At 47.3% G+C, this 12,200-nt stretch overlaps 1 protein-coding gene across 17 annotated transcripts in view; it reads right to left on the bottom strand.

Annotated features, from left to right (window-relative positions):
- The window catches only part of FGFR2 (fibroblast growth factor receptor 2), a 121,910-nt gene that overhangs the window by 10,931 nt on the left and 98,779 nt on the right, over positions 1–12,200 (bottom strand). For all 17 annotated transcript variants that reach the window (XM_050803956.1, XM_050803955.1, XM_050803954.1 and 14 more), the window contains 2 exons: positions 9,942–10,052; positions 7,969–8,159 (listed from right to left, as the gene is read on the bottom strand). In XM_050803956.1, coding sequence (XP_050659913.1) covers positions 7,969–8,159; positions 9,942–10,052 — 302 coding nt within the window. The remainder of the gene's footprint in view (positions 1–7,968; positions 8,160–9,941; positions 10,053–12,200) is intronic.

Consider the following 12,200-nt stretch of genomic DNA (forward strand, 5'->3'; position numbering starts at 1 on the left):
GTCACTTCTCAAACATTCTAACCTGTGTTCTGCTCTTGCCTCACCTGAAGCCTATGAAGAACCTCTGAACTGTTAGATGCAAATGATGTCCTCCAACTCCTCAGTTGTTCCTCCTCTGTGGCTTCAGATGCTACTGATTTCTTGCTTTTTAAAACGGTCCCTCTGTTTAAGTTTTTTTTTTTATTATTTTTTTTAAATGGAGTCTTGCACTTGTCGCCCAGGCTAGAGTGCAATGGTGTGATCTCAGCTCACTGCAACCTCCGCCTCCTGGCTTCAAGGGATTCTCCTGCCCCAGCCTCCCGAGTAGCTGAGATTACAGGTGCCCATCACCACACCCAGCTAATGTTTTGTATTTTTAGAGACAGGGTTTCACCATGTCGGTCAGGCTGGTCTCGAACTCCTGACCTCAGGTAAGCCACCTGCCTCAGCCTCCCAAAGTGCTAGGATTACGGGTGTGAGTCACTGTACCCGGCCCCTCTATTTAGTTTTATCCCATCCCCTTCTCTCAGCTGGCTCGCTCTCTCTCTCCATATCCTCTCAGAATCTCTGGCTGGCTCTTCTCTTTTTCTGTCCCTTCCAATAGAGGAATTGTTCCATTAAGTTTATGTATTTCCATATATCCTCACGGCATTAATTCCAAACACATACAGAATATACACAAGTTCGCATCTCCATCCTGACCTCCCTCCTGAGACCCACGTTCTCATATTCAACTGTCTATGGGACACTTCCACACTGACGTTCCCTTGACGTCTCAAATTCAAGGTTTCAACTCCTATCCAATGCTTATCCTCTTTGTCTCTCTTAATCGGAGAGCTATACACCGGTATTCTTTACACATTCCTCCCAAGTCCTGTTGATTTCAACTCCAAAATGCCTTCCCATGTGTCCATACCATGCCTTTCCTACTGCTAGTCCCTTAGTCCAGGACATCTTCACTGTCTGCCCCTTCCCCCTGAGACTTCCACGCTGCCCATCTAGCGGGTCTCTACACTTCCAAACTTAGCCCTGTTGTACCTCCTCCATGTCCCATATCTAAGGTTCTTGAAATGACCAGTCATGTCCTTTTCTTGGCCTCTACCATGGCCAATGCCCGTCTATCCACATTCTCTGTCCAGTTTCTCCTAACACCTGGCCTCAGCCTGAATGTGCCACATACACTGAATCTAAACACTGAAATATTAAATATTGCTACACAACAGCTAATTTATTGTCCTGACACTAACTCTTGGGTCTCAGAAAGGTCTAGCTATTACGATTTTTCCTTCCTTCCTTCCTTTTTTTTTTTTTTTTTTTTTTTTTTTTTGAGACGGAGTTTCACTCTTGTTTCCCAGGCTGGAGTGCAATGGCACAACCTTGGCTCAGTGCAACCTCTGCCTCCTGGGTTCAAGTGATTCTCCTGCCTCAGCCTCCCAAGTAGCTGGGATTGCAGGTGCCCACCACCATACCTGGCTAATTTTGTATTTTTGGTAGAGATGGGGTTTCACTATGTTGGTTAGGCTGGTCTCGAACTCCTGACCTCAAGTGATCCACCTGCCTCGGCCTCCCAAAGTACTGGGCTTACAGGCGTGAGCCACACACCCAGCCTATGACTTTTCCTTTCTACAAATGATATGTTATTGTGAGCTGTTGCATTTTTGTTACACTTTAATGTAGCAAGATTTCCACAAGATACAAGGTAATTAGGGTCCCCAATCATCACCTTCTATTTTGGGAAGAGATAAGACATAAAGAAGAAATATCACCACCGAAGGCTTTTACACTGGTTACTGGCAAAGGTTAACTATCCTACGAAGCATAAAGTCTTATCAATCCATTCAACAATGCTGAAACGGAGCTGATCTTCTGCACTCCATGAAATGGACAATTAAAAAAGGGGCAAGCCAAGTGATCCCTGAAATATAAATAAGGAACTGTTTGATTCCACCCTGACTGCCAGCTATTCCTTGTGTTCACACACTTCTGGGCCCCCCGGGTAGCCTAAGCCCAGAAGCGGGAAAGCAAGAAAGCCACGCAAGCTTGCAATCCCTGGCCAGGCTGGAAGCAGGAAACGTGAGAGCTCCCAGAAGCTGCCTGGAGATTCGTCTGCAGCCCGGTTCCCAGTTTTGGAGGCCTCTTCAAATTGAACTTCCAAGCCCCGGGCCAAACTCTCCCGGTGGTGTGCTCCTACCGACACGCGCTCTGTATGTCTGGCGAGCTGTGTGGTCAGAAGAATGTGCTTCCCACGCACTGGGCTCCGACCATGCATTGGGGCTCAGCTTGCACAGAGACAACGCTGATGGCTCCCTCCACCATCTTCTCAGCAAGACCCAGAGTCTACTGTGGCCATCCCTCATCCCAGGTGCTAGGAAACATCAAACCCCAGCCTCTGGGTTGAATAAGAGGAGACTTGGAACCTACACCCGAGAAAAAGAAAGTAATCAAAGGCAAGCCAAATCCCCGTCATCCACAGGAATGTGAGCTGCTCTCCAGCACAGAAAGCTGACCATTTTACACAATTAGGGCCCTGGGACAGTTTTGGTGTTCCACAGGTGAAGGTCAGTGGGTCACTAAGGGAAGGAAGAGCAACACCCCTATGACGTAGACAGTATGCCCTGTGCCCAGTACGGCTGATGACATCAAATTCCTGCGTCAACCTATGACACAGATAGTATTATACCCATTTTACAGGTGGGAAAGCTGGGGCTTCACTAAAAAAACTGCTCAGGCTGGGTGCGGTGGCTCACACCTGTAATTCCAGCACTTTGGGAGGCCGAGGCAGGAGGATCACGAGGTCAGGAGATCGAGACCATCCTGGTTAACACAGTGAAACCCCATCTCTACTAAAAATACAAAAAATTAGCCGGGTGTGGTGGCAAGCGCCTGTAGTCCCAGCAGGTTTACAAGCGCCTGTAGTCCCAGCTACTCGGGAGGCTGAGGCAGGAGAATCGCTAGAACCCGGGAGGTGAAGGTTGCAGTGAGCCAAGATAGTACCACTGAACTCCAGCCTCGGCGAAAAAGCTAGACTGTCTCCAAAAAACACAAAAAAATCTGCTCAGGGCCAGGCTCGGTGGCTCATGCCTGTAACCCCACCACTTTGGGAGGCTGAGGTGGGCGGATCACTTGAGGTCAGGAGTTCAAGACCAGCCTGGCCAACATGGTGAAACCCCATCTCTACCAAAAAATAGCCAGGTGTGGTGGTACATGCCTGTAGTCCCAGCAACTCAGGAGGCTGAGGTGGGAGAATCACTTAAACCCAGGGGACCAAGGCTGCAGTGAGCCAAGATCATGCCACTGCACTCCAGTCAGATGACAAAGTGAGACCCTATCTCAAAAACAAAAACAAACTGCTCGGGTTTAACACTTTGAGGGTTAACTGGGTTTGGGATTCGGTTAAAAAAGTAAAATTAGTGTGATCTGAGCTAAAAATAGCAAGGATTTTATAAATTGTGTAAGGCTTAAATACCCTATTACCTAATTGCATTGCTGTATACACCATGGAGTTTTTTCACTTCTCTGTCTCTAGTCCCCAACCCGCCCCCAACATTCACACACTCACACATGCACATGTACACACACAACTGAAAGCTGCTGGAGGCCAGGCACTGTGTGCTCATCTCAGTCGGCCCAGCACTGAGCACAGATGAACCCAGTACATTAGTAACGATGTAATCAACAGTTCTCTTTTGCCCCTTCCTTCAGGCAAGCATGTCTCTCTCAAGCCCATGACTCCCCCATTTTGAAGGGATGGGTGTGGGAAAGCCAGGGCTGGACCCTTTCCCTGGTTCTTCATTCTCCACCTTCACGAATAAGCGCTCCATTTTTGGAAGCAGAGCCCTCACAAGGGGACCATTCTTAACATCTTCATCTACCACCATTTTCAAACCTATTCTGGGTCCTTAACTGTGGGTAGCCTCCAGTAAGTGGCTTTGGAACCACATAATGTCCTAAAGGCCCATGCAATATCCCTTTTACCTTGGGCTGTTGCTCAATGTAGAGGCAATGAGGCCACACTGGGGCACTAAACAACCCCCCCAACCCCCCCCCACACACACACATGCGGAATCTCATTGGTCCTGCCTCAGTTTAGAGAGAGTTAGGAGCCTCCTGAGAGCAGGAGACAGCTGAGTGGGGGACCAGGAGACCTAGGTCTGGAACCTGCCACTCCACCAAGTCCCCTTCTCAGAAGTGAGGACATCTGAGTCCTCCTGACACATCTGGGCTCAAAGTATTCACGCCACTTCCTCACCGTCCTCCCTGATATAATGGGGATCCAAATCCCACCTATTTCCGGGTTGTTCTGGGGGCTACATGAGATGCTTTATGTCAAATGCTCTGCCACAGTGCCTGGAAGATGGTTATTAGCTTCTCCCAGAGTGGCCAGTGATTAATAATAACGATAGTTACTATTATCACAACCCTTTAATATGGGTACTTCCGTTCTTCCATGATGAAACAGATTCATTTGCCCTGGTTAGCAAAGTTCGTCTCTTAGTTTTCTCTCCACCAGCTCCAAAACAGGAAGGAGCTCTGAGTCCTCAGGGCTAGGGTGGGCAGGGGTACCACCACTGCCTCTAGGACCAGGACCCAACACCCGTGCTTCTCACCAGTCTGAACGCCGAGGCTCTACTGCCTGTCCCCTCCTTCCTGAAGGTCCTGTGTGGGGCCTCTGCACTCCGTGTCCTGATTTTCCTACCACCCAGGCCCTGCCTCCTCGGCCTCCACTGCTATTTCTGGTGCTCTCAGTCAATCTCTAGATTTGAGAATTTTCTCAGGACCTGACTTCAGGCTTCTGTTCTCCTCTTCCAAGCTTCTCCGCAGATGAGTTTGTCCACGCCCATGGACTGAACTCACAGCTCCCTTTGCTGCCTTCCAGCTGTTAGCCCACCCTCAGAGCTAAGCTGCTGCCTGCAGCTTCTTCAGTATCTCCCCTCGGATGACTCAGATACGTTCGAGACGAGCTCTGGATTTTCCACCCAAATCTATGCCCCCTGCCCCAACCCTGATTCCCAACTCCTCCCAGAGTTAGAAGCTGCACCACCATCCGGTTTTTCAAGCTGGAAATCCAGAAGTCATCCTTGATCTCTGTTTCTCTCCCTCCTATCTAATCAATCCGTTCACTATCCCAAGAGCAAAATACATCCAACATCAGCCCACCAGCTTCTCTCAGTGTCTTTGGACCCCACAGACCCTAGCCCAGACCATCATCACGTTTGACAGGCGCTCAGCCTTCCCATTCACCCTACAAGCAGCAGTGAGAGTCACCTTTGAAGCACAAATTGATCTTCTCCCTCCCCCTCAGCGGCTTCCATGGCAGTGACAGCAAAGTGCAACGTCCTGGCATGAGTAAGGCCTTATCCCACCGTTTCCTTCACGGCACCTTTTTCAATATTTTTTTTTATATTTTTTATATTTTTTTTGATTTTTTTTTAATAGCCTGATGTTCATTCCCACATTTACTGTCAATTTCTCTTACTATCACCCATGGTTCCTGCCCCAAGAGGTCAAGGACTATGTCTATTCTGGCCACTTCACTGGAGAGCCTGACCAAGGCCATGAGACATCGGGCGTGCTCTAGGAGTAGATGTTGAAGGATTTCATAAAATGACCAGGCCAGCCCTCCTACCACATTTCTTCTAGTAGCACCGCCCTGCTGGGTGCAAAACTGCTTCCCCTATCTCCCGCACAGGTAGGGCAGGGAGTGATCAAGACCAGAAGATCAAAATAGGCAGCCTACAGACGGGCTACAATCCCCAGGCTTATTTAGGAAGAGTTCACAGCTGCAGAAAAGGAGGGATGGCACAGTGAGTATCTACGGCTGCTGGGTTTGCTTGTTACACCTACTCAATCGCTTGCTGTCTCCACATCCTGCCCCACTTGCCCCCACACACATACACACACAGTACATGCATGTTATGGCTGGACCACTTAAAACTGAGTTGCAGGCATCACTGATACTTCACAAATCTCAATTCTTCAGCATATTTCTCCTGCAACAGATACCACTGTCACCACCCCCCAAATTCAACACTGACACAGAAATATAATCAGTAATATTATACAGTCCATATTCAAATTTCCATATTCAAAAGACATTCACAAATGTCCTTTCTAAGAGCTGGCCACCCTCCCCGCCCCACAGGATCCAGTCCAGGATCCCACTTTTACACTTAGAAATCGTCTCATTGGCCTCTTTAATCTGGAACTGCCTCCCCAGCAGTTTTCATCTTTCGAGACACTGACATTTTGAAGTGATACCTTGTCAAATGTCCCATGTTCTGGATCTGTCTGGTTGTCTCTGGATGCCAAATATTTGTTGACTGGCAAACTCCCCTGCATACATGCGTGCACACGCACTTGCACACAGACACAATCACAGAAGTCAGAACTGTGTTTAATTAGTTTCCTAAAACCTATATATTGGGAGATTTTTATATAAAAAAATCTGAAAAAGTCTTAAACTCCAAACTCTCTTGAAATTTTTTTGGAAGTTTTTCTTAAATTAAAAAAAAAGGCAAAACCCCGTCTCTACAAAACAAAAAACAAAAAACTTAGCCAGGTGTGGTGGCACATCCCTGTAGTCCCAGCTACTCAGGAGGCTGAGGTGGGAGGCTCACCTGAACCCGGGAGGTCAAGGCTGCAGTGAGTTGTGATTGTGCCACTGCACTCAGTTTGTTTGAAAGAAAGAAAGAAAAAAGCATCCAGAACACGGGGTAGCTCTGGGCCATGTTCCTATGTGGCCAGAGAGTAGAGCTGAGGTGCAGCCGTTCCTCGAATCTCTGCACTCCGAGTGATTCGCAGGCCTTGGTCGTGTGACTGGCATGGCCCCGTGGAGACCTGAGTTTGTGACCCTTCAGCCAACCCAGACCCCCAGTGACAGAGGGTCTACGCCCACCAGAGGATCTCACCTCTTTGGGGACCCAAGGAATTCCTGGCGCTGCAATGAAGTGCACCGCAGGTAGGAGCAGTGCCCAGGAAGCAGCTCTGCCCCTCCGCTTCCCTATGTGTGGGGTTGACAAGGGAGTTTTGGGTCATCCAACATGCCTCTGAGGACATCTGGGCACCTGTCGAACTACTTTCAGAATAACTGAAATGTTTCAAGTTCCACGGTAAGTGGCATGCCCGGAATGCAGGCAGTCCACCTCAGGGGACCTGGCCAACTTCTAACCACAGAGGGTCACCCGCCAAACGAGACAAAATAAACGCAGAGCTCCAGGGTGCAAGGTTACTAAAATACCCCTTTGTTTGACATTCACTCTTAGAATATTTAGTGCCAACCCAAAACACGAAATACCTAAAGTCTATGTTCAAAAACTCAGTAACCACAAAATAAATGAAGCTTAATAAAAAGGAAAATCATCCGAATTAAAGGGGGCCTTTAAAACGATCCACTTCCCACCCGGAGAGCTGAATTCCCAGGGAAATCAGACATGGTCCTGTCTCAAAGAAGAGAGATCTTTTCTGCTCATCTCTGCAGCGACGCTATAGGTTTATGAGGCTGCTTTGGTTTTAAAGAGTTCATTAAACTCAAATATGAATAACACAATAAATATTTTCCAGGTTGTACAAGACATGCGAGGGCTTGATCTAGCAAATGAGCACGTCTAAATTGCCTGTTTTCTTTAAAGACATTTTTTTTTTTTTTTTTTTGAGGCGGAGTCTCCCTCTGTCGCCCAGGCTGGAGTGCAGTGGCCGGATCTCAGCTCACTGCAAGCTCCGCCTCCCAGGTTTACGCCATTCTCCTGCCTCAGCCTCCCGAGTAGCTGGGACTACAGGCGCCCGCCACCTCGCCCGGCTAGATTTTTGTATTTTTTAGTAGAGACGGGGTTTCACCGTGTTAGCCAGGATGGTCTCGATCTCCTGACCTTGTGATCCGCCCATCTCGGCCTCCCAAAGTGCTGGGATTACAGGCTTGAGCCACCGCGCCCGGCCCTTTAAAGACATTTTTAATTGGATTCCACCCAACCAAGTAGAATGTGAAGGACTCACTTTTTGGGAAGCCAAGTACTCCATGCCTCTGGCCAGCTGGTAGGTGCACGACACCAAGTCCTTGAAGGTCATCTGCTCCTCAGGAACACGGTTAATGTCATAGGAGTACTCCATTCCAGGTGGCCTCCGGGCTCGGAGGTATTCTCGGAGGTTGCCTTTAGAGGCATACTCAACTATGACATAGAGAGGCCCTGTCAAGGAAGAGGAGAAGCTCCCTAAAGAGAGAATCCAAGGTCTGCCCTTGCGCAATTCAGCAAAACATTTTTAGTTATTACAACCCAATGCTTTTTTTTTTTTTTTTAAGTTTAATATACAGAGGCCGGGCGTGGTGGCTCATATCTGTAATCCCAGCACTTAGGGAGGCCGAGGCAGGTGGATCACCTGAGGCCAGGAGTTCGAGACCAGCCTGGCCAGCATGGCAAAACCCCCATCTCTACTAAAAATACAAAAATTAGCTGGGTGCGGTGGCACACACCTATAGTCCCAGCTACTATAGGCCAAGGCAGGAGAATCACTTGAACCCAGGAGGTGGAGGCTGTAGTGAGCCAAGATCATGCCACAGCACTCCAGCCTGGGCTACAGAGCGAGACTTTGTCTCCGCCAAAAAAAAAAAAAAAAAAAGAAAAAATTTTAACATACAGAAAAGCACACATAAAAACAGAATGCCTGCATTATAATCTCTGTAAAATGATAAATCAGCCCTTCATCATGATAGCCGCAAAAGGCTGTAGGAAATAAAACAGAGACATAGTTGACGCGATCTTCCCTGTCACTCTCATGCTGTCACCTGCATCCTCTTGGAAAGCATGGATCCCTCCATTCTATCCTTTTGGTTCGTTTTAACTAGTCAATAAGTAATATATTATTTTTAATCATATAAATGAATAATAAAGCTCTTAGCGCTTTGCAACATTTTCCCCCATACATTATCCTTTTGGAACCTGTTGGGCTTATAAAAATAAATCTAGATCATTCCTTTTCACAGCTGCATATGCTGTATCACATAAACACACCACGCTTTATTTATCCATTCCCTTATATGCATGGGCATTTGCTTCCAGGTTTCAGCCATAACAAACAGTAGGCAATGAACATCTCCGTACATGTTCCTTTACACACGTGTGCAATAATTTCTCCATGGTATAGACTCGGGGTTGGCAGACTACAGCCTGCAAGCCAAATCCTGCCTACCGCCTGTTTGGGTAATTAAATTTTATTGGCATGCAGCCAGGTCCATTCATTTCTGTACTTCTAGCGCTGCTTTCTCACTACCATGGCAGACACGAGAAGTTGCGACAAAGACCATAAGGCCTACAAAAGTCTAAAATATCTACAACCTCCCTTTACAGAAAAAGTTCGCCAATTCCTGTAGAGACCTACAAGAGAAATTGCTAAGTCAAAGATCCGCGTTTTCGAGTTTACTAATTACTTAGCAAATTGATTCCAAAGTGCCAGCAAACATTCAATGGAAGAAGCCAGGGTCTGTCTCCCCCAGGGAAAATAACGTATTCCTTCATACTGCTTTCTCCTATTTTAAGCTGTTCTTGGGAGCTCAGCCATCTGTGACCCACAGCAAGACGTGGATTCCTCAATCCCTGTTTTAAGGGAAGAACTTCTCAACCAAAACATAGGATCTTATTCTGAGAAATCTCTCTTAGCACTTACAAAGCAAAAACATCAGGAGGCTGCCTTTTCCAAAGCCCCCTCCAGGTTATGACCCAGAAACGGCAGGGCCCTCCAGGCTCTCAAATCCAAAGTCACCCTGCACCCTCCTTTCCGCCGGCCCCCAGGTACGGGCACAGACCCTTCTTTGTGTTCATGGCTAGGAACATCTTCCAATGGGGATTTTTAAAAGAACTTTAAACATGCACACGGGGTGCTCTGGGAGCAGGATCTAGAAGCCCAACCGTTTCTAAAATGATTCTATCAAACTGCAGAGTATTTGGACGAATGCAGTTTTTCCTCCTACTCACCATCCTGTGTGCAGGCTCCAAGAAGATTTATGATATTTTTGTGTTTCCCAATCATCTTCATCATCTCCATCTCTGACACCAGATCAGAAAGGTCTTTCTCTGTGGCATCATCTATGAACAGCAGGTATATTCACAAATCAGTTCATTTCCTCTAACTCATGGGCAGCTACTGTCAGTTGCCAAGAACTCAGTTGAAACGCATGAAATTGAATTTCAGAATCAGAAAAGATTTTCCAAATCATCTCCCTCATTTTATGGAGGGAGAGACAAAGGCCTACACACGGAACTGCCTCGCTCTGTGTCAAAGAGCTCACTGGGGGGCCAATGGTGCCAAGAGGCAGGACGAGAGCAGGGGCTTCTGACACTCATGCCAATTCTTTCCTAGACCATGAAATAATCTCATCCTCTGCCATATCTAAGGTGTCTCAGAAAACCACACCAAACTTCATGGTGCCTGAAACCAGCCAGGAGACCAAGGATAGGGCGATTTTAAATCACTACAGACTTGTTCCCGACAAAGCATTCCTAACCCAGCCCCTCGAGGCCCTTGGAGCACTCCGAGATGGGTTCAGAGAGCTCCCCACAAACAGGGCCATAAATGTGCGTATATGTGCATTCTGAGCAGGTAAGGGCTGTGACTTCTAGTGGCTTCTCAGAGGCACTGCAATTCCCATCCTAAGAAAAGATATATAAACTTCCGCTCTGTAATTTCAAGCAAGAATGGCATAGGCTCCACATACACGGGCTCGCAGTTAGCTTCTCCTAAGTGGCAAGACTTTCCCATGTGCTCTCCACCTCAAGTTAATTCAGTATGGAAAAATCTGGGTTTCCTTTAAAAAAATGAAATACGGGCACGGATAAGAACCATGTTGCAAACAGTTTTTTAGCTTCACAAAAGGAAGATCAATACAAGTGACTGTGCATGCAAAATTTACACTGATGTATGTGAAGGAGGGAGCCACAGGCCATGAGGAGGGAGGGAGACACAGCTGTGGGCTGTAAGAAAGGACGTGCCACAATGGCTTGGGGACTAACATCGTTCTGTGTCCTTAAAGGGAAGGCTGCCAGCCTGGGCATCACAAGAGAAAGAGAAGTCCCAGACCTCCCTTTTTGCAATATCCCATGTAACTCTGAGCCCCATTAGCAAAACCAGAAGTTCCGCCAAAAGAGATGAGAAGCCTGGGTCCTCCCTACACCTGCCCCTGGTACGCAGCCAGGGGCTGCCTCCGTCAGTGGTGCCACCACACCTGGGGCAAGAAAACACAGTGTTCCTCCCCAGCGTCAGGCTCCAAGGTGGGGAACATCTGAAAGTACTCTAGTTTTCCTTGGGAGTCATTCAGATAAACAGCCTTTTAAAAAACCCAAAAAACAAAATGCACCTCTTTTTGACAAAGTCCAGCCTGCTACTTCCCCTTGGGAGGGATGTGATGACTATCCCATGAGAACCCACAAAAGACAGATAAAGTCTAACTCCAGAGCGCCTGTGACATGCCCGGCACCATATGCCAAGGATGGGCCTCTCTGCCTGGAAACGTGGGAAGCACTCGGTGTGGGATCTTCTTTCCGAGATCCCTACAAGAGGATTTATAATGTGACCGTTCCCTATAACTCTTCTCATAAAAGAATACTGCAGGATGAATAAGTTAATGGTTAAAAGTTCTTTAAGTTCTTTGGACATGGGCACGAAGCAGGGTTGGAAGTTAATGTAGAAGTGTTCACAGTCCCACAAATACAACACGACATTTACATCTCAGGGTAATTGTTTACGTGTCCCAGGAGGCTCTGCACCAGCCCTGATCCTGTTCGCTCCTTCTCAGCTTCTACGTGACTCTCCCAGACCAGCGTCATTTCTGCTTTGTTCCTCACGCAAAAGAGAAGGCTTTCTGCTCCCTTACGTCTCTTCGTTCCCTCCAAAAACACAAATTTCCTTGTACTTGTAAAGTTAAGGTTTAAGTCCCAAATCCAACACACCAACTCCTAGCTAATAAATCCAATTATATGTGAGTTGATAATTTCTAAGCACATAAAAATACAGAGAGAATGAAGACTCGTGGTCACGAAGAAGGAGTCAAAGAATAACTCTATGTAAGAGGCTACACTTTCTAACAGAACTGGCTTTTCTTTATAAGTACGCACAGCTCAAGATAAATAGTCTGTCCGAGATGCTGATTTATACTGAAAACTTCTCAACCCCTAGGTCAACTATGTGCTCTCTGACCCCGTGCCATGATAGAGTTCACATGCCACAAAAGGAACTTT

The sequence above is a fragment of the Macaca thibetana genome, chromosome 9, assembly GCF_024542745.1.
Source record: "Macaca thibetana thibetana isolate TM-01 chromosome 9, ASM2454274v1, whole genome shotgun sequence".
Classification (NCBI taxonomy): domain Eukaryota; kingdom Metazoa; phylum Chordata; class Mammalia; order Primates; family Cercopithecidae; genus Macaca; species Macaca thibetana.